Here is a 22,157-nt window from a genome sequence, read left to right on the forward strand (position 1 = left end):
TGTTGGTCAGAGCAGAGCACAGTGCTTTGAGATGTGACTCCTTCAGATTGCTCTCTTGGGAAGATACATTTGCGCAATAACATGTTGCTGCAGAATTGATGTTTGAACCTACCTGGTCGCTTATCCATGGCAATGAAGGCCCAGCAGCAGGAGGTGACAACTAGAGTAGAAGGTGCACGTGGGGTTGTAGCGTATAGTTTGATTCCTGGCCTGGGCTGAAGCCTTTTCCAGAGTACCTTTTTTTACCGCATTGTTAGTAGCCATAAAACCTTTAGTTTTGCTGTCTCTGTGTACCCTGAGAGACCCGAATGAATGCAGGGAATAAATACTAGCCTTTCATCAGGACATCAGGGGATTCTTGGTAGAAAGTATTTTTATTTTCCCATCCCAAATGGCAGAGGGCAAGTACTCGTGCACTCTACTAGAACCAGTTACCACCATTTCAGGTCTTCTGTTTTCTTCTACTGTGTATGAATGAAACATTCTCTGACATGTGGGAAGGGTACAAGAAAGGAGCTACACAACCAGTTTGACCCAGTAGGCACAAGGTGGTAAATACTTAACACTAAAGGTTTTTCTTAGTGTGGGTTTCAAAAGCTCTTAAACTGGAATAAACCCTTTAAGGGTGACTTCATTACAAGTTATGCATCTCCCAGCCTACCTCACCAGTCTGCAAAATATGACTGATATTTAAATGTTCCTTAGTAGGTGGTATGCCTTTAGTTTTAAAAACAACAAAACTTGCCATCTTTTTAGGTTCTGTTATTTAGGAGTGCTGCAATCCAATCTTGAGCAATACAACCCTTAAACTACCCACAGAGAAACCCAAATTAGTGTACCACTCAGCATTCTGTTTAAGGGGTGAAGCACGGTAATACGCTAACCTCGCTGTTCGTGCTTAAAGGCAATAGGATGTGTATTCTGTCCTTCATTTCTGAGTAAATACCTACTAACAGGATGGGATCTGTGCATGGCCTTTTCCATCCACTGTCTAGATCTTTCAGTTTTCGCTTGAGAGTGGTTCATTCCCATCTTTGCTTGCCTGAATACAAATGTTGGCTAAATACATATATATGCACAGCTTTCTGTGTCTATTCACTTTGATTACTGTGGACACAGCCACCTACAATTTTATCCTCATTGGGTGTTTCTCCTGCTGGTTGGCTCGTTGGCTCACCTAAAGCTACTGATGATCGTTTGAAGACTGCTGTGAAATCACTTCATGTGGAACTGCATGGCTTTTTTTTTTCTTTTTGCTTTTAATGGCACAACTGAGGTCATGTTTTACTAATAATAGGTAGTAGGGGGGGAGTAATAAGTACGTTATCTTCATGTGAAGATCTTTATATAATATGAATTGATGTATAATATCAAACCATGACCTTTTTTTCCTTTAAGTCTCCAAAGGTCAGGGACAGAAATAGAATGTGTAGGACAAAACAGTTTCTTTCTGAACGTCAGCTTTTCCTTGTTAGGCTAGCTGTATTAACAAGTTGGTGCTGATAGCATTGAGTTTCTTCGAGGCAGGGAGGGGAAAGGAGGAAGCACCATGCTGTTTGTGCTGCGTGTACTTCTCTGGGCAGGCTCTCCCCAGTTTTGTAGCCCTAGCATTTAGCCTGCTATGCTGCCCCTAATATACTTCTCAAGCCTCTCTTGTTTTACACTGAAATGTAAACTTCTGTCTGTGGTGTTAATTGGAGGGGTCTTGAAAACTCATTGGGAAACAAATCTTCAGAAAGTAAAATGTTCTGAACTCTGCTCTGAATAGAATGATTTTAATAAGAACTGTTGATGGAGGTGTAATGTTAGTAATGCTTCTTAGTGAGAGGCAAAGTTGTAGTCAACTAACAAAAACAAGAGAAAGTTGAGGAGTATAATTCCTGAAGTACTATGTGGGAGCCATAGGGATGCTAGCTGGTCTTTCTAGGGGGACTGCTGCTTTTGGGAGCTTCGTAATGGTGCAGGTGTCTGATGCTGCTGTACACCCTCATGTGGCTTTAGCTCTAACAAGCTGGAGCAATATAAGCCTCTAAATAATGCCGCACTTCTTATTTTCCCCTTGTTTAGGAGTATGAGCATGTTTGACATGAGATGTGAAGAAGAAGCTGTGACTCAGCCTCATAGCAAAGCTCGCCATGAGAAACTGCAGAACGTACACAACCAGCTGAAAGAGGATGAGACCAGATGGCAAGATGTGAGTATGCAACATTGTCTGCAGTGCTGGCGTTGAGGCCAGCTAGGTAGGCAAAAAAGTGCAACCTGCTAAATCTACAGTTGTTCTCTAGCACTAAAATAATCAGGAGCTTTTTTCCCCTCCCCCCCGCAATGGATTGTTGCTAAAAGCATAGAAGTTCATAATTTGATGTAAATTACAGAATACAAGGTCTTCTGGTGCCTCTGCCTGTGCACCACGTATTTTGCTTTTTTAAAAAATGTAATTAAACTGTGATTAGCTAAAAATGGAAGCAGAACAGCTTCTAACTGCTGATTTCTCTAACTTTTATAATTAGTAAATGCCCAAAGTGACAAAATACAAGACTCAGCAGGACAGTGAATAAATAGGTTTGACTTGGCTTTAATAAATTTGCATAGATACAGAAAATGATAACATTTTCCATTTTGTCCAAACAAACAAATTACCCTTCAAGTTAGCTACACCGTGCTTGGGTTACAAGTCCTTTCCAAACCCTCTTTCCTCAATGTTTGGGTTTTTTTAAGCTGTCCTGGCATTTGGCATTATCTTCAGCAAATTAGTAAAGACAGAAAAGCATGATTTGCAGGTAATTTAGTATCAGGAGTTTTAGTATCAATCCTGTTCATTCCTAAAGACTGGTTTTAAATGAGGAATTTTGGGCATTTTTTTTTTTTTAATTTAAAAAACCCCAAAAAACCCCAAAAAACAACAAAAAAACATATCCCTTCAAGCAGCTAGTACAGTAATTTCACATTATAAGGACAGCTACTGTGAAACACCTCAGAGAGGTTTTTGGTAGAAAATTTGAGGAAAAGTCTAAAAAAGAACAACTAAGAAATAACTTTTCGTAGTAGAACAATGAAGGATTTCAGCTGAGAGGTCTGTATGTGTGGGAAGCCATAATTTCCCAGCAGAGATAAGAATGAGTCCAAAAGCATTCAAGAGGTTTGAGAACTCTTTGCTGTTGAATGGAAAATCCTCTGAGCTGAAGTGCATAAGTTTTCCAGGCCCTCAGCACCTTCTACACTGAACTAAAAGTTCTGAAGAACCACTAAAAATGCCCTTGCTGGAATGTCCTTGGCATTCAAAGGGCATTACGGAGACGACACCGCATTCATGGTCAGATATTTTTTTATATGCCCATGCTGTAAATTTGCCAACAATTAACAGTTTCATGGCTTTTTTTAATTATTGTTATTCTAAAGCATCAGAGCTGGAAAAGATAAACATGTCTAGTTTTTAATTACAAAAAGAGGAGGAGGGCTTATGTTAGGAAATTTGCTAATGAAAAACTAATTTCCAAACAATAGGCAATAGTGGGAGTAGCTGAATAAAGAAATGCTTTGGTACTTCAAAGAGAATAATTAGTAACTGAGGAAAATGAAAGGCCTATGTTTCAAGAAGGGGATTATAGGCTGATATATGTAGGTCATGTGAAGAAATACTTTAATGAGCATTCCCTTGAGTGTAACGTCAATAATTTGTGGTTTTAAGCTAAATTAAAAGTGACAAGGTTTGTTCCTGGTTTTAATAAAATAAGTTATGCTTGCAGTACCTTCTGCTGTTTACCAATAAAAATGCAATTAAAATATTTGGAAAACCATGTAATTAATGAAATAGCCTTTGAACTGAGTATGTGTGCAGAATCTCTGGTTTTTATTAAAACCAGAATTTGTTAAAGTGCGTGAAATACAATCTGTATACTAATCTCCTGATGTTGTAAAGTTAATGACAAATGTGCCCCTACAGTTACCTAGGAAGTTATTTTTCTTTGCAGACGTTCTGTAGAGGTTATTTTTTACATATAAAATTTTGTTCCCTTACTAGTTGGCTGCAAAGAAATTTTACAGCTTAGGAAACTCCTTTTCTGTAATACTCTTACTGTGAAACAGATCTTGTGTCTGTACCCTCCAGGACTTGTGAATTCATAACCCAAGTAGGATGCAAGACATAGGTGTTCGTAACAGGTTTCTGCTGTGACTCTCTGGTTTAGTGTCAGGCTGGTTTTGCAAGACAGGTAAAGAACCAGAATCAGTGGATCTTCTGGACAATTTTGGGCAGGCAGATTCCAAAGAGAGAAGGATCATTACTTCAACAAGGACATACCTATATAGCTGGATACAAACCATAGGCTTTTTGCTCTGCCATGTCTCATACCAACCAGGTGTGAGCCACTTTAGTCCCTAGCCTGTGTTGCTCAGATCTGGGTCCAAACTATTGGAAGGTGCCCATGAGGAAGAATTTAAGTTTGGATGCTTCACTGGATTTTTCTGTCAAAAAAAAAAAAAGAACGTGGGCCAACCATGCTTGCATGTAGTTGGCTGATGGCATGGGCAAAGTGTGGGACTATCAGCTCTCCAAGGCAGACTGTCAGTGCGGCTGTAGTTCATGATGAAACGACATCGCTTCCTCCAATGAACTCCTGCCTCCCACACATCTGATTATTAAAATTCTTCACCAAACATAATTTTTCTACTTCATCTTCCTGGGGAATCAGGTTTTGTCCCTAATGTTGGCCTGAGTGGAAATGAGTGCCCTGACTGGTCCTTTTAGGCCAAATTTCCTGGTGTTATTACCTAGTGTGCTTCTGCTACACTACAAAGTCAAGAAGAAAATACACCAGTAGAGTTATGAAATCCTTACTGGATCCTGCTGTTAGGAGAAAAATCAGTCAGGCAACATCTTCATTTTATGGTATAATCTCCTTTTCTTTTTAAAATAAACATCGCTGCCTGCAGGTGATGGGAGCCTGGGCCACAACCAGGAACAAGCATTGCAAAACGGCTGGCTGGGTTCATTGGTTTCTGTGGCCAGTTTTTAGCTATTTGCAACTCTGCATTCAGGTGCCTTCCTTTTCTCACAGGACCTGGCTCGGTGGAAGAGTCGTCGAAGGAGCGCTTCACAGGATTTAATAAAAAAAGAAGCTGAGAGGAAGAAAATGGAAAGGTTATTGTCTGGAGATGGAACGAATGAGCGCAGAAAAAGCATCAAAACTTACCGAGAAATTGTGGAAGAGAAGTACGTTGTTTTACTGAAGTGCAGTGGCATGTCTGAAAATACTGTGTGCTCCATAGGTGATAGGTAACTGTGGGCAGCCATGCCTGCAGGCCTGGGGTGAGGGAGAGGGAAGGACGTTGATGGAGCAGAGGAAATAGGAGTGATTTCCAGCATTAATTTTAATGTGATGGTCTCCCTTGTGTTGTCTCCCTTGCAGAGAGAGAAGAGAGCGGGAGCTTCATGAGGCATACAAGAATGCAAAGTCACAAGAGGAGGCTGAAAGCATCCTCCAGCAGTACATCGAAAGATTCACTATCAGTGAAGCTGTCCTTGAGCGTTTGCAGATGCCAAAAATTCTGGAAAGAAGCCATTCAGTGGAGCCAAATTCCCCACTGAAAGACCCAAATCCTCTGAGATATTTAAGGCAACAGTCACTGCCTGCTCCAAAATTCACTGCCACCATTGAAGCAACTATTGTTCCCACCACTGAACTAGAGCCCAGTGGTTCGGCGGGCCGCACATCTCCCAGCAAAAGCATTGTCTCCAAGGCTGTGCCTATGCTGACACCCAAGCCTTACTCACAACCCAAAAACACACAGGAAGTTTTAAAGAACTTTAAGGTAGGATACGTTGCACTCCCCAAAATCAATCAGGAAGCAAAGAGATCCTGACTAAATCATCTGAACATATAAATGTTTAATGTAATTAAGTAGAAAATGATTGCAGCGTTCTGATGTTATAAAACTCAGCTTCGTGCTCTGTGCTGCCCAGTCTAGTGGTCTCTTCTTGGTTACCAACCTTCTTAGAAACTTGACCTGTTCAGACTGCAATATTTGTGCTGGTCGTTTTTCCTCAGGCTAAATTTCTTTGGGGAAAGACAGGGAAAGGGGGGGCTCTAAGAAAAAAGCAAGGCGTTTTCTGAGAAAGAGGGTAGGAAAGAGTATGTTGTCATGTTTTTTGTTTATAAACAAAAGGGAAGGGGCAGGGAGCGTGTAGGCCCTGACTTTTGGAGCAAGACCTGAACTGGCTTTTGTCAGGGGTCTGATTTTTGCCATATCAAACAAGTCTGTCCCATTCAGCCAAGTCATAAGCTTTTGAAACACTGCAGTGTGCATGTATTCAGTGTGGAGAGTCCCCTGCTCCTTCAGAGTCAAGAGCCAGCTTGCCCAAAGATACTCTGTCCTAAACATGCTTCTCACCAGGGATGAATGGGGAAAGCTGCTTTGCTGGCGTAAAGAGGGGATATAGGCTGTCCATGCAGGTTTAGGGAAACAGATTGGTACTGGGGCAGCGGTGTAACTGGGGATTGCTGGTGAGAGAGGGGGAGCGACTGCGTTGGGTTGCAAGAACTGCACAAAGATGATGGGAATAAAGGAAGTAAGAGAGCTTGGACAAAAGCAGGGCTGCCTAGAATAGGGAGCCAGCTATGAGATTTGTGGGGGAAGGGGATAGAAGAAAAGACACTAACTGGGATATGAAACCTGAGGAGTATATCTTTGGACTGGGTGGGTGTGGAGAATGGGAGTAAGGTACTGAACCAATGATGAAGAAAAAGAACTGGGATGTGTTAGAGAGAACAGGCCAGAATAAGTCAAGTTTGAAGAAATCTGCTTCTCACAGTGCCTGTACCAAAACTGGAGCTTCCCGAGGTCTCATTGTAGCCTTGTTGTAAGCAGTGCGAAGCCTACTGGCATGTGTGCCCCCAGCCTGTAGAGTTCTGGTCCCCTTGTGTCTGCCATTGCTATCTGATACTTTGCTAGTGGCATGGAGGGGTCCCTGCAGCCCTGCTGATGTCCCAGTAGCATTGCTACCATGTATATTCAGGTTGTTTACTTTTTAAAAAAAAAGTCAGCTTTGTATAGCTAGTGAAAAAGCATCTTGTGATGTCTGTAATTTCTTGAAGTCTGTCCCAGCTCTTGTGGAAACCCCCCCACCATGTTTCCTAGTTGAAATGTGAAACTGGTAATTCCTATTTCTCCTATACCTCAGTTGGTATTCCCCTAGAATTTACATTTTAGACATCAGTGAACCACAGATCTTTGGTTTTTTTCTGATCCATGCCACTTTTTTCCTCAGAGGACCAAGATATATGTGTGTATCACCTTCACATTAATGCATATATAGTTCATGTATGTGGGGAGAAACTAACCCACGGATGCTTCTACCCCCCACCAACCACCATTAAAAGTCTCTCTAGATCTTGTTCGCTTGATGTGAAGAATGTGATTTGTCTCAGTAGGAATCATTCCCTAGCACATGTAGCTGTAGCATTATTTTCCCTTGAAACACCAGTCTGTCGATGATTTCTTGGCTCTGGTGACAATGTGTTGACTTGCTCCAGATCAGAAGGAAAGAAGTATGTTTGTTTAACTCTGCAGCCAGGGCATCTGTCCTGATCATTCAAACATTTGGTTTTCCTCCCTAATATAAATAGAGAAATGTCTTAGTCTAAACAGAGACACTAAAATGGATGGTGCGGCCTGCCAGAGTTTTCCTGGCTTTTTTATTTCTGAGATCTTTCATGACCTGCCTCTTTAGTAGATAATCCAGCACACAGTCCCAGAAGACCTGGGGCTCAGTGTCTGCTCACACTTGCATTTGGAAATGAACCCTAAGAGTGGTACTGTGTTGAGTGGATGATGGCAGTGAGGAAAGGGAGGGAACCTTTTCTTCTGAAAAAGCAGTCAGAAGGGGTGAAACCGCTTGCAGAGCTGGGCTGTTTCTCCTCTGCCTGGGAGCTGATCACGCGAGGTGCTAACTGCCTTCACCTCCCTGCATGTCCATCAGAGCTGAGGATGCCCAGCACCTCGGAGATGGCCCCTTAATTAATCACCCTCAGATAGAGAACAGACCTCTGGATGCATGTATACAAGTCGTCGACGGGAGGAGTTTGCCCTCAGTTTAGCACTGATGGCATATACTAACTTGGAGTGCTGCTCTTGAAGCATCCAAGCTGTTTACTCAAGAAGTAAAGTACTGAAGATAAGTAAATGGTGAAATAAGGAGTGGGGCAGGGAGGAAGAGATGGGAAGAACTTTGTTTTTTTTAAACTGTGTTTCAGTTCGATAAGCAGTTTTGACACTTGTTGCATCAGTTTTCAATAACAGTGGAATAAGTTAAAAGTCCCCATGGAATGGCTTACCTCTGAGCTTGTTTTTACACGTGATTTTTGTTTATGCAGTACCTGTGGAGAAATCTGAAATGACTAAGCACCATATATATCCCAGATAGCTTCTCTAAGAAATCACTGATCTATGCCATTATTTCCCCAAAGTCCAATGATTAGCAGAGAAGAGTCTGTCCGTATTTACTCCCTCACCTTTGCATTGTCTCCCATGATGACCGTTTTGCAAGGAAGGATCTCTGTGCACAGTAGCAAAGCCCTCCTTCAAACCTATTTAAAACTCACCCCTGCTGACAAGCCTATAAACATCTGTGCTGTAGCTAGGCAGGAGCAATATTGTGTTGCTGACACCTGGTCCTCTCCTGGTCTCTCTCCAGCTGGGCCCTCTTATGGTGAATGGCTTGTGAGTTCTTTGTAGCAAGACTTTTTTCATGTATACCATGGCTTCTACAAACAGCCCTTCAAATTGAAGGAAGTCTTTGCATGCCACCTCCATTCAGAACATAATTGTGAAGTATTAAAGTCCCGAGAGGAAGCTGTATCAGTGCAGAGGAAGAAGCTAGAGCTTATTTTGTATTTTCTTCCTTGCTTAAGGGTTCCTTAGCGGAAATATATGCCCACCAAGGAGCTAGCCTGACCCTGAGAACAAACTGTTTCTATGCTCTCCTTTTCATGGAGACGGCATAAAATCATTTTCTGGAAAAGCAGCTATTTATTTTATGGCCTCATGGAGAAGGTGGAATGCCCAGTTTTATTTGTTCATTCCTTGTTTCCCTGTTATGAACAGTAAAGAAACAAGTGGATGAACTCTGCTGCTCCTGACCCTTCAAAGTTCACATGACAGTGCTTCAGAAAGCACTGTCTGCTAATACTGTGGTGAGGTCGTCAGGGTACATAGCAGTTCATCAGCGTAATTAGTCCTGGAGAACCTGCTTGCTTCTTGCACGAGGCAATGCAAAACCCAGCAGTTTTTGTCTAAATTTAACATAAATCTTTGTTGTTCTTCTAAAATCCATTGATCTGTGATACACACAAAGGGTGTCTGTATGTTACTGGGAGAATGAAATGTGGGAAACCAGGGAATCCAGAAAAATTATTACCTTCTGTCTGTATTTTGTTTATGCCCCCCCCTAGAATAGGGTTTTCTTCTATCTTGGCCCATTGAATGAAATGTGTGCTTGGCTCTGTCCTTCACTGATGGCACAGACTGTGTTAACAATTGTAATATCATGTTGAAGTCCTAATTTCCTAAATTCCTTTGAATGCTAATCGCCTCCGCATATTTATTAACTGTATTCTGCAGGTAGATGGAAAAGTCAGCATGAATGGAGAAAATTTCAACGGTGTGGAAGAGAAGGATAAAGAGTGTACAACAGTAATACTTACTCCTTCGCCAAGCAGATCTCTGAAATTTGACGGAGTAGCCAGAGGGGACAGGCCCCCGGTAGAGTCGAAGAAGGACCCCACAAGTGTTGAGCTCAGTTTACAGAGGCCTGCCACTCAGAGTGTGCACAAAGAGCCAACAGTAAGACCAACACAAACAAACCAGCCTTACTTTCTCTGCCAATTTTCTATCTCATAACGTATTTAATCACTAACTAATGAAACCCAAGTGCTTATGTTTGCTTTATTTCAAGAGGGTGTGCCCAGACCAGGGGGGAAAAAAAAAAAATCCTTTGTAAATTAAAGGCTTCTTTCTTTGGGATGTGGGTAGAAATGGGAAGGGAAGATTCAAAAAATTTTTTGCAGCCAGCATCTCTTTTTTTTCGGATGTCATGCAGCTGATAAGCATGCTTTAAATGTGCTGGGCCAGGGAGAAATTGACTCTGTGTCCTAGCTATTGTGCAGATTTATTCAGCGCTTCTCCTGATGTTAGCTGATTAGATCAGCAACATAATTGGACTGTGCAAGCCATTATAATTAGTCTCAGTTTTCAATTTTCAAAGAAGAGGATGTGGATGTGCTGGCAGTTTTGAGCATTCAGCTTTCATTCCCCTCTCAGAAATATTAGAAAAGGGGATAAGCTGTTGAAATGCTCGGGGGGACCAACATGCTGCTTAACTGCTTTATCAAAGAAACAAATTAATTTTACCTTTTCATCTTTCTCTCCCCCTCTTCCCCAGAGAAAAAGGCAGGAATAAAACTGAGCATATCACAGCAGGAATCTAGATGCTGTAATAAAAGTAGATAGTAAAAACAAAACAAGAAATAAGGACCGGCCTGCAAATAAAGCATGTAAAAGGGTTGCATACAAGTGGCAGGAGAGGGAATTCTCACTGCTTTTTTCTGTGTAACAACAAAGAGAATCGGAGATGTGGTGAGAGTTGGAGTATGATGATTTTTTGCTTTCATCTCAGATTTCATCGAAGCATTGGCCAGATGGATAACAGGGAGCGGGCAGGAATCTATCCCAGGGAGTGATGGTTCATTCATGCCAAAGGCCTTGTGTCTTATTTTACTCCCCTGCTTCATGCCAGTCTCTGGCCATGGACAACCAAGCCATGGAGCCTGCAGCAAGCACGGGAGCTGGGATGTGCTGTGAGCACGGACTTGATCCTGTCAGAGGGAACTGGTATAGAGTCAAAAGTGAATGATTTGCAGGAAAGCAGGCAGGGATGGCAGAGCAGAAGCTGCTCAGAATGAATTGGCTGTAAGGGAAAAGCCAGGTAAGCATTGTATCTGATATGGGAGAGCTGGTAATGGGAATGTTTGGAGGATAGGGAAGAGCCTTAGCTTGCTGTAGATTAGAAACACAATGGTGATCAGAAAAGTAGCCGAATGAAAGTGTTACTGTCTCCTTTTTTAGGATTTCCAGACCAGTGTAGCTGTGGAAGAGTTGAGAGGAAATTCAGCAACAGAAGCCACTGTTAGGGCTTGGGTGTGTTTGTACCTGTTTGATGCCCTCTCATCCTTCCCTTTCTACAGCTTTGAGGATGATGTGGCCAGCTGAACGCAGATTTTTCTGTGTCCGGTTTCTGCTTCCAGTGTCTTAGTCCTCATGGTGATATTGGCAGAGGAGGCCAACTGAATTCTTAGATTCCTTGTGACTCTTGACATTTGCAGAATACCTCCTGGTTTGTAAGCTTGAGTGCACTTAATGATGAAGCCTTCTAGAGAGGAGGAGTGTGCACCCAAATGGTGCTATTGACAGAGTTTCTCTGCTCTAACTAAGGATTTTCTATCGCTAGCTTCACGATTTCATCAATAATGTGACTGGGTAGTGCAAATCATTATAATTACTCCTGGTGCTTCAAGCAAAGGTATGTGTGTCAAGCATGTCAAGGGCAGAGCAAGGAGAGGAGACTGCTTTGAGGGGGATCTTACATGGGGAAACAAGTGGAATACACTGAGTGTGATGGGGGAAAGAGAAGGAGACCTGCCTGTGGCTAGAAGGGAATTTGCCAGCCTAAGATAAGATTACAGGTTCTGTTCCTTCTAGATGTTTGCTTCTCTTTACCCAGCTGCTTCGTTTTAATTTTCCAGGTCCCAATGCATTAGACTAAGGCATGGGCAGTAAATTAGCTATTGAGCATACAGGAGTGCCCTGGTTCATGGATGGGAAGGGCTTAGATGCCAGGTTACAGAGATGGGGCATGGTACTGATGCTTGACTTCTTTACTGTGTGTGTTGGGGCACAGACCAGCACTGCGATAGGCAGCTCAATATGGATGCAATTGGTCTGGGGCCTTATCTGCAAGAATCGGGCAGCTACGCTGGACTCACTTCACTCAGCCTTCTCCCTGTACCTATTTTACTTCGGTTTCTGGACAGACACAACGTCAGCCTGCATCTGCAGTGTCCGAAATGCTAAACTCCTCTCTGAAGGTATAACCCCTCCTCGGAAGGTTGGGAATCCAAATTAGGAAAGAAAAGAGCCTCCTGGGCTTGTCCCACGCCTCATAAAACGTGGCCTCTTGCTCAGTAGGATGCTGAATAACTCTAGCTGTCACTGCGAGCCCTCCAGAGGGGAAGAAGGGGTTTGCTTTCTTCCCCAGCAGGATGGGGCTTCCAAGCTACACATTCTTGGAAGTAAGAAAGCCTTCTGAAGCTGCCGCTGTAGCACCTCCTGCAAGGAGAAACCAGGGCTATAGTTTTTGTCTGATGCTTAACCCTACTGAATTTTTAGGAGAGGAGGAGAAGATGACAGAAACAGGGATAGAAAAGTAGCTGAGATGAAGAAGCAGAGCTGTCTGGAATGGAAGAAATGACTACATTTCTTTTGCCTTGAGAAAACTTTTACAAATTGAGCATGTTTTCAAAGCCTTTTCTAAACTTGCTTTCACTGCCTTTATTTGTATACTTTCCTTTATTGATATAGTTCTTGTTAGCTATGTCCTTCCCAGGCTTTGAATAAGATTCACAGGCACTATTTCCTCTGCCTGTTGAGATGCTGTTTCTAGGGGGTTTTCCCCCTCTAGTTGCTCTGAGATTTGTTTTGGGTTTGTATTTTATTCATTCATTTCTGCCCCAAGTCTCTTTTGTGAAGTATATATTCCTTTTCATAGATGCGTTACCTTTGGCCCTCCTGTCCTCCCCTTCTGATTCTCTTCCTGTTCTTTGCATGCCCCTTCCTCCTCCTCCATCCCTCTTATGGCTGCTCCCCTGCTGTTTCAGTTCAGTTGTCAAATGGACTAGTCCTGTCTTCTCTCCGCCTGGCAGGCTTCCCTTTGAAGCTCTGTAGCCCTGCTCTAAATCTGTCCGGCTGGCCTCAGGCGTCGTCTGCAGTATGGGAAGATGCTGTGCAGCTGTATTTCAACAGCTCTTTTGGTCTGAAGTTTGGAAAACGGTTTAGTCAAGTTGCACCACTTAAAATGCTAATATGATTGAGGTTTTTGGGGAGCTAGAGAAATGCAGGGATCATTTCATATGGGTGAGACCTCAGTGTCGGTTGTCTTTTTGATAGAGAACCCCCTCTGTATGTGAATCAAATAATGATTGGCAATCAGAGACTGACTGGGAAACATAGGTAACTCCTGCCTAAATCTATGAAATGAGATGCAAAAAGCTGCAGCAGGTGGGAAGGACGGTAAAGAAAAATATTATCAAGAAACTATACTTGTGTCTGTAGTGTATAGGTAGAGTACTTAGATTGGGGGGGGGGGAATTTTACAAAAGCCTTACCTTTACTAAAAGTAGCTTATGAAATTTTCCTTATGATTTAAGGCTAGAAAGGATAAATTTGGCCTATAAGCAGGATGAAAATATCCCACTGGTGTTTGTGGAGCGATGTGCTGCTAAGAGAGGCAGTAGGTAAAGCACACCTCTCTTATTGCAGCTGGAAAAACTGGGGCAAAGGCCCAAAGACTGACTGATCAGTCAGTGCCAATGCCGGCAATAACATGAGAATCATCTCCTCACCCCAGTCCTACCTGTCAGCCATTAGGTCGTGTTTTCTTTCCATTATACAGAACAATTAGGCACATTACAAATGCTGAGAAGTTGTATCCTCTAGCTCTTTGAATCAGAAGTTGGCAAAGTAAATGTTTTGTTTTAAAACAATATTTGTGCAGATTTTAGTGTAGGAGGGTTAATTTGTCAGTGAGTAACATCACACTATTTTACCAATCTTTGTATGAGCGTTTAGAAATTATTGGCTTGTTATAGCTCTAATTATAGCCTTGCTCTGATCAACCAAAAAAAAAAAAAATATATAGACAGCAACTTTAAAAAGATCAGGGCGAGGTGGTGATGGTGGGGAGAGATTTTGGCTTTCTTTTAATTTTTCACTAGCTAGCTTAAACTTGTCCATTTCTACTCACTGCATGCTTGGCATAAAATAAACTTTTTTTCTATATCCAAGTAACACTCTCCTTCATCTTCAAAAATCCCCTGATTGAACTGAGATTAAAGTATAAGCTTTCTTGTGGTTGAGGATTGTTGGCCAAGCTACAGGAGAGCAGGGTTGAAATCCTGATTTGTACATATCTGGTAGGACAAGTCTTTGTTCTTTGATTCATTACAAGAAACACTTGTAGAGTAAGTACATCTGTTCCAGATTGACAGCTTTGCCTTGAACCACACATGGGAAGGTGGGTGGAGGGCTGGACTACCTGAAGGGAAGAAGGTTTAGGATGAGAAGTGAGAGCAGCAAAGCTTCAAAGCAGCTAGAAGGGAACTCTGCTCAGGATGTGGTTACGAATCTAGCGTCTGTGTCTCCCATCCTCCAGACACCCATGCACTTTTCAGTGTCTATGAGTGACAGGAGCTTATTTTACATCCCAATTGAGCAGTAATAACTCTAGAAAAATGACTAGCAGGAATACTTAACACTATTTCTTGCAACACTTTCAAGGCTTCTCTGTCAATTACTGATCCACCCTGATCTTTGATTGTAATAGCTGGCCTGAGTATAGCATTACATAGCTGCCAGATGAGGCAGATGACTTAACATGTCAGAGCAGCGTTCTGGCTGTAGTACTATACTGGCCTAGCATGCAAGGCACTTAGCTGTGGCAGCCCAAGGTCATGCCACCGTTACAACTCACAACAACAGAAAACGCTAGCTTTGATGAGGAAATCATCGTATGAAAATTCTAAAGTCAATGATACGTGTACAATTTTAGTCACAGAAGTTTGAAAGATGTGTCAGGCAATTTCTACATGTGGCTATTGACACTGCAGCCAATTTCATTTCGGAGTGATTTTACAGAATTTAAACTGTGGTTCTAACCTGATTCTTCCCAATACCTACATTCTCACTGGTTCCAGACAGCTTGTTTTGTCATGTTTTCATAGAAAATACAGTAACGATATTTCATGTGATTTTGTGTACAAGTAGTGTTACCTGACCTACGTTTTGATTTAATTTCCAATAAGGGTTAATAAAGTTCTACTGTAACTTCCTTTGGAGTTTGAATTCTTGTAGTAGTTGTGATGTTCTGTGTTTTAGGAGTTCCTAGTTATTTTATTTTTAGGGTTTTGTAAGGATGTAAGGTTCTGCCACAGCAATAGGCAATGTGGCTATTTCTGGCTTGTATGGTCTTAATTAAAGAAACACTTGGACTGATATCCTAGTTTATGGGATAAAAATTCTGTCTGCCACAAACTGAACTAAGTTATTTTCATGCCTAGTAGGTGTTTGATAACACTATATAGTCAGCTGTGCTTGTGTCTTTGTTAAATGGATACCTTGGTTAGCAGAACTGAGGTGTTGCTTTGTTCTCTGTTACTGATGTGCTCATAACTGCACCTGCAGTCACGGTATTTAACTTTCCATCATGGACTAAGGCTCCTAAATCCTAAATGGGGAAGTTCACTTTAACTCCTGGGTAGCTAGGTGCATGGGGTAATAAAAACACCAGTCCAAGTAGACAGCATTCTTCAGTTTTCGGGAGTTAACGAGACAGAGTCTTCACACCCGCCTGGATCTGGGGGCAGAGATAACCACGGCCCCTACACAGCAAGGTTTTTCCTACTTCCCTTGAAGGCTTCATTGCCTGAGGCGGTGGACCAGCAGGTGTTGTGTGACCTTCCCTCGTAGGCACCTCCAGCAGAGCCAGCGTATGGAGTGGCTCTGTGGTCCTGCAAAATGACACCTCTGCCCACACGAACGCATGTGACTGCAGCGGGGTGGTGCCAAGAGGCTGTGTGGGTCTGGTCCTTCATCCCAAAGCGTGAGAGCTCCTCTGAAACACCTCAGAAATGTCGCTCGCCAAGTTGTTCGGTTTTTCAGTGTCCATGTCAAAATATGATCCTCTTAGGTACAATGAAATGCTTGTATGCCTTTTTCATGTTCAGTGATAACATCATCATTTGATTACAAAATATTTATGAAAAGTGAATGATGATAGTCTGTGGTAGAAAAGACATTTTATCGGCTGTATCAGTACAAGAATTTTCTTAAATGTATCATATATCTGTGGATATTGGTATTATAAATAGAATTAGATATACTGGGAATGAGAGAGTTCCCCAGTGAAGTTGACTTAATTTTTTTTATAAATTACTTACTAATCAGTTTTATATTTTTAGCTGTATGTCGCTAGCATTTAATTGCTCAGCAGAGGGAGGAGGAAGAGTCAAGTCTCGTGAGCAGGAACAGAACTTCTGCAGCATGCCATTGCAAAATTCAATTTTCCTGCAGCAAGTAGTAGCTCTTTTTTTTTTTTTTTTTTTTTTTTTTTTTACTCCTCTTTGAAAGAACTTCTATAAATAGCATCTATGTCTATACCTGGTTCAACCTCCTGGATATAGGTTATGGGTAGATTTAGTTATTGCACTTGTGCAGGATAGCTACATGACACAGCACCATGTTGAGGTTCTCGAAGTAACTCTAGACCCAGAAGTGATAAAAGTACGTCATGTCTGTGCATTTGCTGAGTTTTTTAAACCCTCTGAGAGGCCAGTGTGGCTGTGCTCTTTCCCCAGCTCCAGATGCCATCGGCACTTGACTTACCTGGGTGTGTGTAACGCTGTTTAACACTTTTTGTATCAGCCCCAGTTTATCACTGTTTATAGTTCTAAAGCCTCTGAGGTTGAAATTAAAGCTGGATTTCTTTTTTTTTTTTTTTCCCCCATTTGGAGAGTTGCTTTTTGAGAGTGGAGGGTGAGTTCCATTGCTTTACCAAAAATAATAACAATATAAACATTAATTATTTACATTTGCAACAATTTCTTTGGAAGGGCTTATGCTTTGGAGCAGTGGGTAGAGTTGTCAGGTAGGTGCCTCTTGCTTTTCCAGTTAAAATCTACCTTGTTTAGGGCAAACCCTGAGCTCTCGATAATAGCCATTTGTTTAGGTTTTACAGAGGTTTGTAGAATGACAGAATAATTCAGGTTGTAGGTCTCTGAGTCTTCTGCTCAAAGGCAAAGGCTCAAAGGATCAGGCATGAGATCAGACTGGGTTGCTAAGGGTTTGACCATTCAAGTCTTGAAAACCTCAAAGGACAGAGATGGCACAGCCTGTCTGGGCAGCCTGTTCTGCTGCCTGGCTGTCCTGATGGAGAAAAGAAATACTTACTTCTGCATTGAGCAAGGTCGGGAGGGGTTTCCAGTAGCTTCTCCCCTGGCTGCTGTCATGTCAGGAGCCAGAACTGAGGCTGAAGGAGACATTTTCTTCAGTTGCAGTGTTCTGCTGGGCTTTCAGTGAGAAAGCTCTCACTGAAACACAGGCTGGCATCAAGATGGACTGGGGAAGGGAGAGGTGGGTTATAGGGGAGAAAAGAGCAACAGAATGGCAAGGGGCAAATCTCTGGGGCACAGGACTTGCAGTCTTTGGAACATTTCTCTGGGGCCTGTGCCTCATCTCCAGTGACTGTCCCTCCTTGGAGTGTGTATAGAGGGGGAGCTTCGTGCCTTGTTTGCTCTTGGTATAGGCGCGCTTACAGGTGGACATGGCAGAGAGGAGGTCCTCAAATTTTCCATGCTGCCTTTTTGGAGTGTGTATTTCACCCTCTGCCTCGTCCAGTTTGAGAACCGCTTTTAGGCAGAGGGGGATGTGTCCAAAGAAGAGCAACAAAGTTGGTGAAGGGCCTAGAGAACAAGTCCTGTGAGGAGCAGCTGAGGGAACTGGGGTGGTTTAGTCTGGAGAAAAGGAGGCTGAGGGGAGACCTCATCGCTCTCTGCAACTACCTGAAAGGAGGTTGTAGCGAGGTGGGTGTCGGTCTCTTCTCCCTACAAGTGATAGGATGAGAGGAAACAGCCTCAAGTTGTACCAGGGGAGGTTTAGATTGGATATTAGGAAAAATTTCTTCACCGAAAGGGTTTTGAAGCATTGGAACAGGCTGCCCAGGGAAGTGGTTAAGTCACCATCCCCGAAGGTATTTAAAAGACGTGTAGATGTGATGCTTAGGGACATGGTTTAGTGGTGGACTTGGCAGTGTTAGGTTTATGGTTGGACTCGATGATCTTAAGGGTCTTTTCCAACCTAAATGATTCTATGATTTTATGATTCTATGTGTCCCCATGCCTTGCCTGGGGTGGAGGATTTGGGTGGGCGGAGGTGAGGGTGCAGTGGAAAGCACCAGGCGGTGGGGAGGGCAGCGAGTAGCCAGCCCCAGCAGGCACCAGAGGAGACGTACTGCCACTTCTAGAGGCTCATGGCTGTGATCTGGCACCTGTCCTGCTGCAAGTGGCAGCACAGCCCTTGGCAGCCGGGGGCTCCTGTTGTTCCCGGCACTGCTCACTGCCTGCTGGGCTTGCCCACGTTGCTGCCCCGGGCCACAGCCCCACACCGGTCCCCACCATTTCTTCCCAGGGCATCTTCCCAGACATGTTCCCTGCCTCTCTCCAGAGTATGCCTCCTTCCAAAGAGAAGAGAGGCAGGGATTCCCAAGCACTGCCAACAGCAAAGCTCTCTGGAGCCAAAGTGTGTCCACAGGCGTTGGTGTCCTGTTGGCACTGCCAGCGGACATCCCTGATGACTGAGCTGTGAGAGCCCAGGTCTGCTCTCCATGGGGCATGGACGGATGAGGGGCTGTAGGCTCATGTGGGTCTGTGGGGGTGGGAAACAGGATCCGTGCAGAACATGGATGTCTGAATCCTGCCCCCAGAAAAGAGGAAATTTAATCAGATTTCCTCCCTTGCAGCTGTTAATAAGATAGAGGGGTGGGAGAAGGACAGGAAAGTGAGTCTACAATAGACTACTTCTGAAATATGTTACTTTTTATTTCTAAAAGTAGTCTGCTTTTTTTATTTTCCTCTGTTGAATGTGCCATTTTCTAGATCTTTCATGCATTAGAAGCACTGTGCAGCGGCTGATCGGTTTGCTGCAGATTTTTCTTGATTTGCCTACTGGGAAAGCAGATATATGGTGGAAGCTGCTAAACAGATCAGCTGAAGCGCTACCCTTGTTTTGACAGTGTGGTTTTAACTCTGCAACAGCCTTGTCCTGTGTCAGGAAGCTGGCTTTTCAAAGGGATTTGGATTATTGGCTCGATATGCTCTCACCATATTTTTTCAGTCCTGTCTTAATAGTGTTTCAAGTATTTCATTACCTTTAATACTGACTCTGGCTTTTCCCTTCAGATAACGGATTGTTTAGACAACCGTGAAATAAAGGAAGTATTTAATTACTTTGCCACTTTTCAAACCCTAGTATGTGCTATGTATTCACTAATGCATACGTTTTTGTGTTATTCTGGAAGAGGAAACTAGGGGTGAAATGTATGCTTATCTCCAGCTAACACAATCCAAGATATCCTACAATTTTAAAAGCTTGTAGGAGCTATTCCAAACCAACTGCATGATGGTTGCTGATGAACAGTTTGAAAAGGAGATTAAAGCCCAGTGATTGACCACCCGAGTGGCACGTACTGCTCTGAAACGTACTCCCCAGCTCCCTGCTGAGCTCTGAACCAGTCTGGTTCAAACACATTACAAAGAAGCAGCAAGTACTGCCTTGAGGAATTAACACATGCTTTTATTTCCACTGTACTCACTGTGTTTCTACTGCATTATTCTCTGCAGGCCTCACCGGTGGAAGCAGATAGAGCTGCCAGCAAACAGGTCGAGGCTAGCCCTGGAAGTGCAGGACCTGTGAGCCCGGTGTGCCCGTGCCCAGGTGGGTTGTTGCTGCTGCCCTCGCCCCTGCCCTTGCCCACCCCGGGCTGGGGTTTAGGCCCAGCCTGCAGCAGGAGTCTGATAAGTGCATCTGCAGCGGCACCAAGAGGGTTTATTAGAAAATGCAGAAGATATCAGATATCTTGACATAAGAAAGACATTTTTTACAGTAAGGATGATCATTCAGTGCAACAACCTACCCGGGGATATGGTGGAGTCCCCATGGCTGGAGGTTTTGAAGGTGTGACTGAACAGGGTGCTAGATAATCTCATCCAGGCTCCCTTTGCCACGAAAGGTGGGACCAGATGATCTTTCGAGGTCCCTTCCAACCTGGGCTGTTCTGTCATTCTGTGGTTGAAATGACACACCTGGCTGCACGTTGCTTGGGATGTGAGTTGTCTGCTTTGCCGTTTGTGTGTGAAAAGCTGGTGCCACAGCATGCTGTAACCAGAAAGCAATCAGGGCAGAAACTATCAGTCAGTAATAGCTTCTGTTTAACACTTTTTTTTTCCCCAAGACATTAAGAAATGGGGAAGGAGAATAAGAAGGGGCACTTCAGTCCTCGTAGGGGCTTTAAATGGACAGTATTGTGCACACTCCTGATTTTCTGCTTTAAAGCCTTTATGCATGATTCCTAATCTGGGGAAAGGAATTTGCTGGTAAAATTTGAAGCTATTTTCCTTATAAGGGTTTTTCTGAAACGTTACCTTTGAGTAGGCATTTTATCTAATGCCTGCTGTCATACTAAGTTCATGGGGTTTTTTTGTTGCTCATTTTTTAAAATGGGTCTATCAAAGTTCAGCTTGGTATGGGTAAGTAAAAAGTACTATTTGAAGTAGGTGTTTAAATGAGACCTCTGGCTGTAATTGGTATATAAGCATAGTGCTCCTCTTTGTTGGGGATAAATGTGACAAACAATTGAGCTTTGCCCTCAAATATCAGTGGGGTACCATTCCCCCAAGATGAGAAGCATATCCAGCCTTTTCTTGATGTGCTGCAAGACTCTGAAGCACATGGGCTGTTAGCAAGGACTCATCAGCTGACTTAATTACTTTGGCTCATAGATGCCAAAGCGCAGAGGTTAACAATCTTGAATTGCACCTGGCAGGTAATGTAGAAGCTGCAATCTTGTGGTGAACCAACCAAACTCTCCTCTCGAGTCAGCAGTGATGAGCTGGTGATACTTGTCTACAAATCACAAAGCTACCTTGTGTTAGGCTCCACACCTGTGAGAAATGCTAAACTTCAAGTATTGATAGCAAAGTTTAATATTGGCTGGCAAGGAAAACTGAGGTAGCATTGCAAAAATTGAAATGGTAAAGGAACATGGGTTTTCATTATGTCTGCTTTGTAGGGATAGATGTGATCCAAACTGACACCTTCTTGTAGAATAAGCAACCTCCTCTGCTGTTCAGTACAAGCCAGATACTTCCATGCTGTGACCCCTATGCCACTAATGGTGTGGGAGCTGCTCCAAAGTGGTGTGCATCTGCCTGGCAGCAGGACCAACTCTTGTCTCTGCCCGCATGCAGGTTCTTAGTGGAGCCTTGGGGTGCATCTCTTTCTTAGCTCACTCTCCTAGCCTGTCAACAAGGTACATTTGGAAGCTGCTGCTGTGGTTGGAGACGGGGCAGGATCTGAAGCTGAGATTCTGTTTTAGGAGGTTAGAGAGAGATGTCTGGGTGCTTGTGCACTGCCTGGGATGCTGGAAACTGCTCTGCTTCCAGTGGTCGTACCAGCTGACAGTAGTTTAGCTGACACAGTCCTCAGCTATAGGCCTGTGCACTCCTGGTCCCTTCTCCCATAAACCAGCATCAACTTGGTGGGTTTTTTTAAGAACTGAATGACAACTAGGTTATTCCAGTCCAAGGCTTCCTGTTAGCACAATTTGTTTGCTGTCTGATGCTTGACTGCCCTGGTTTAGTGGAAACAGGCAAGCTGGAATATCCTCCAGTGCTGACAGTGAGACCATGTTAATTGTGATAAGCTACTTGTCTGGGTAGCATCTTAAGATAGGATTCATCACACAACTTCAGTAAAGAGATTATAGCTCAGTAGGCACATTGTAGGTTACAGCTCATCTCAGCCGAAGAGGAGTGTCTGAAATAGTCAGTCACCCAAATAGTTTGGGTGACTCTTCCCCAAGAACTGCCTCTCTGTCTTCGTTGACGATGAAGGGTGTCCCATGATGCCCAAGTTAAGTGTAAGCACCTACATTTTTGTCAGGTGAATTTCACCCTTAAAGCCTTGTCTTCTCTGAGAGATTAATTTTACCTGTGTTGAAGAAAGATTATTTTTTCGAAACATACAGTTTATGGGCTCACGGTATATCCAGTAAGAAA

The 22,157-nt window shown here is 43.3% G+C and overlaps 1 protein-coding gene across 4 annotated transcripts in view; it reads left to right on the top strand.

Moving 5' to 3' along the window:
• Window positions 1–22,157, top strand: part of LIMCH1 (LIM and calponin homology domains 1) — a 183,350-nt gene that overhangs the window by 138,661 nt on the left and 22,532 nt on the right. For all 4 annotated transcript variants that reach the window (XM_076336171.1, XM_076336173.1, XM_076336174.1 and 1 more), the window contains 5 exons: window positions 2,068–2,194; window positions 5,058–5,212; window positions 5,409–5,811; window positions 9,619–9,840; window positions 19,722–19,815. In XM_076336171.1, the coding sequence (XP_076192286.1) occupies window positions 2,068–2,194; window positions 5,058–5,212; window positions 5,409–5,811; window positions 9,619–9,840; window positions 19,722–19,815 (1,001 nt within the window). The remainder of the gene's footprint in view (window positions 1–2,067; window positions 2,195–5,057; window positions 5,213–5,408; window positions 5,812–9,618; window positions 9,841–19,721; window positions 19,816–22,157) is intronic.

Source organism: Aptenodytes patagonicus, chromosome 4 (genome assembly GCF_965638725.1).
Source record: "Aptenodytes patagonicus chromosome 4, bAptPat1.pri.cur, whole genome shotgun sequence".
In the NCBI taxonomy this organism is placed as follows: domain Eukaryota; kingdom Metazoa; phylum Chordata; class Aves; order Sphenisciformes; family Spheniscidae; genus Aptenodytes; species Aptenodytes patagonicus.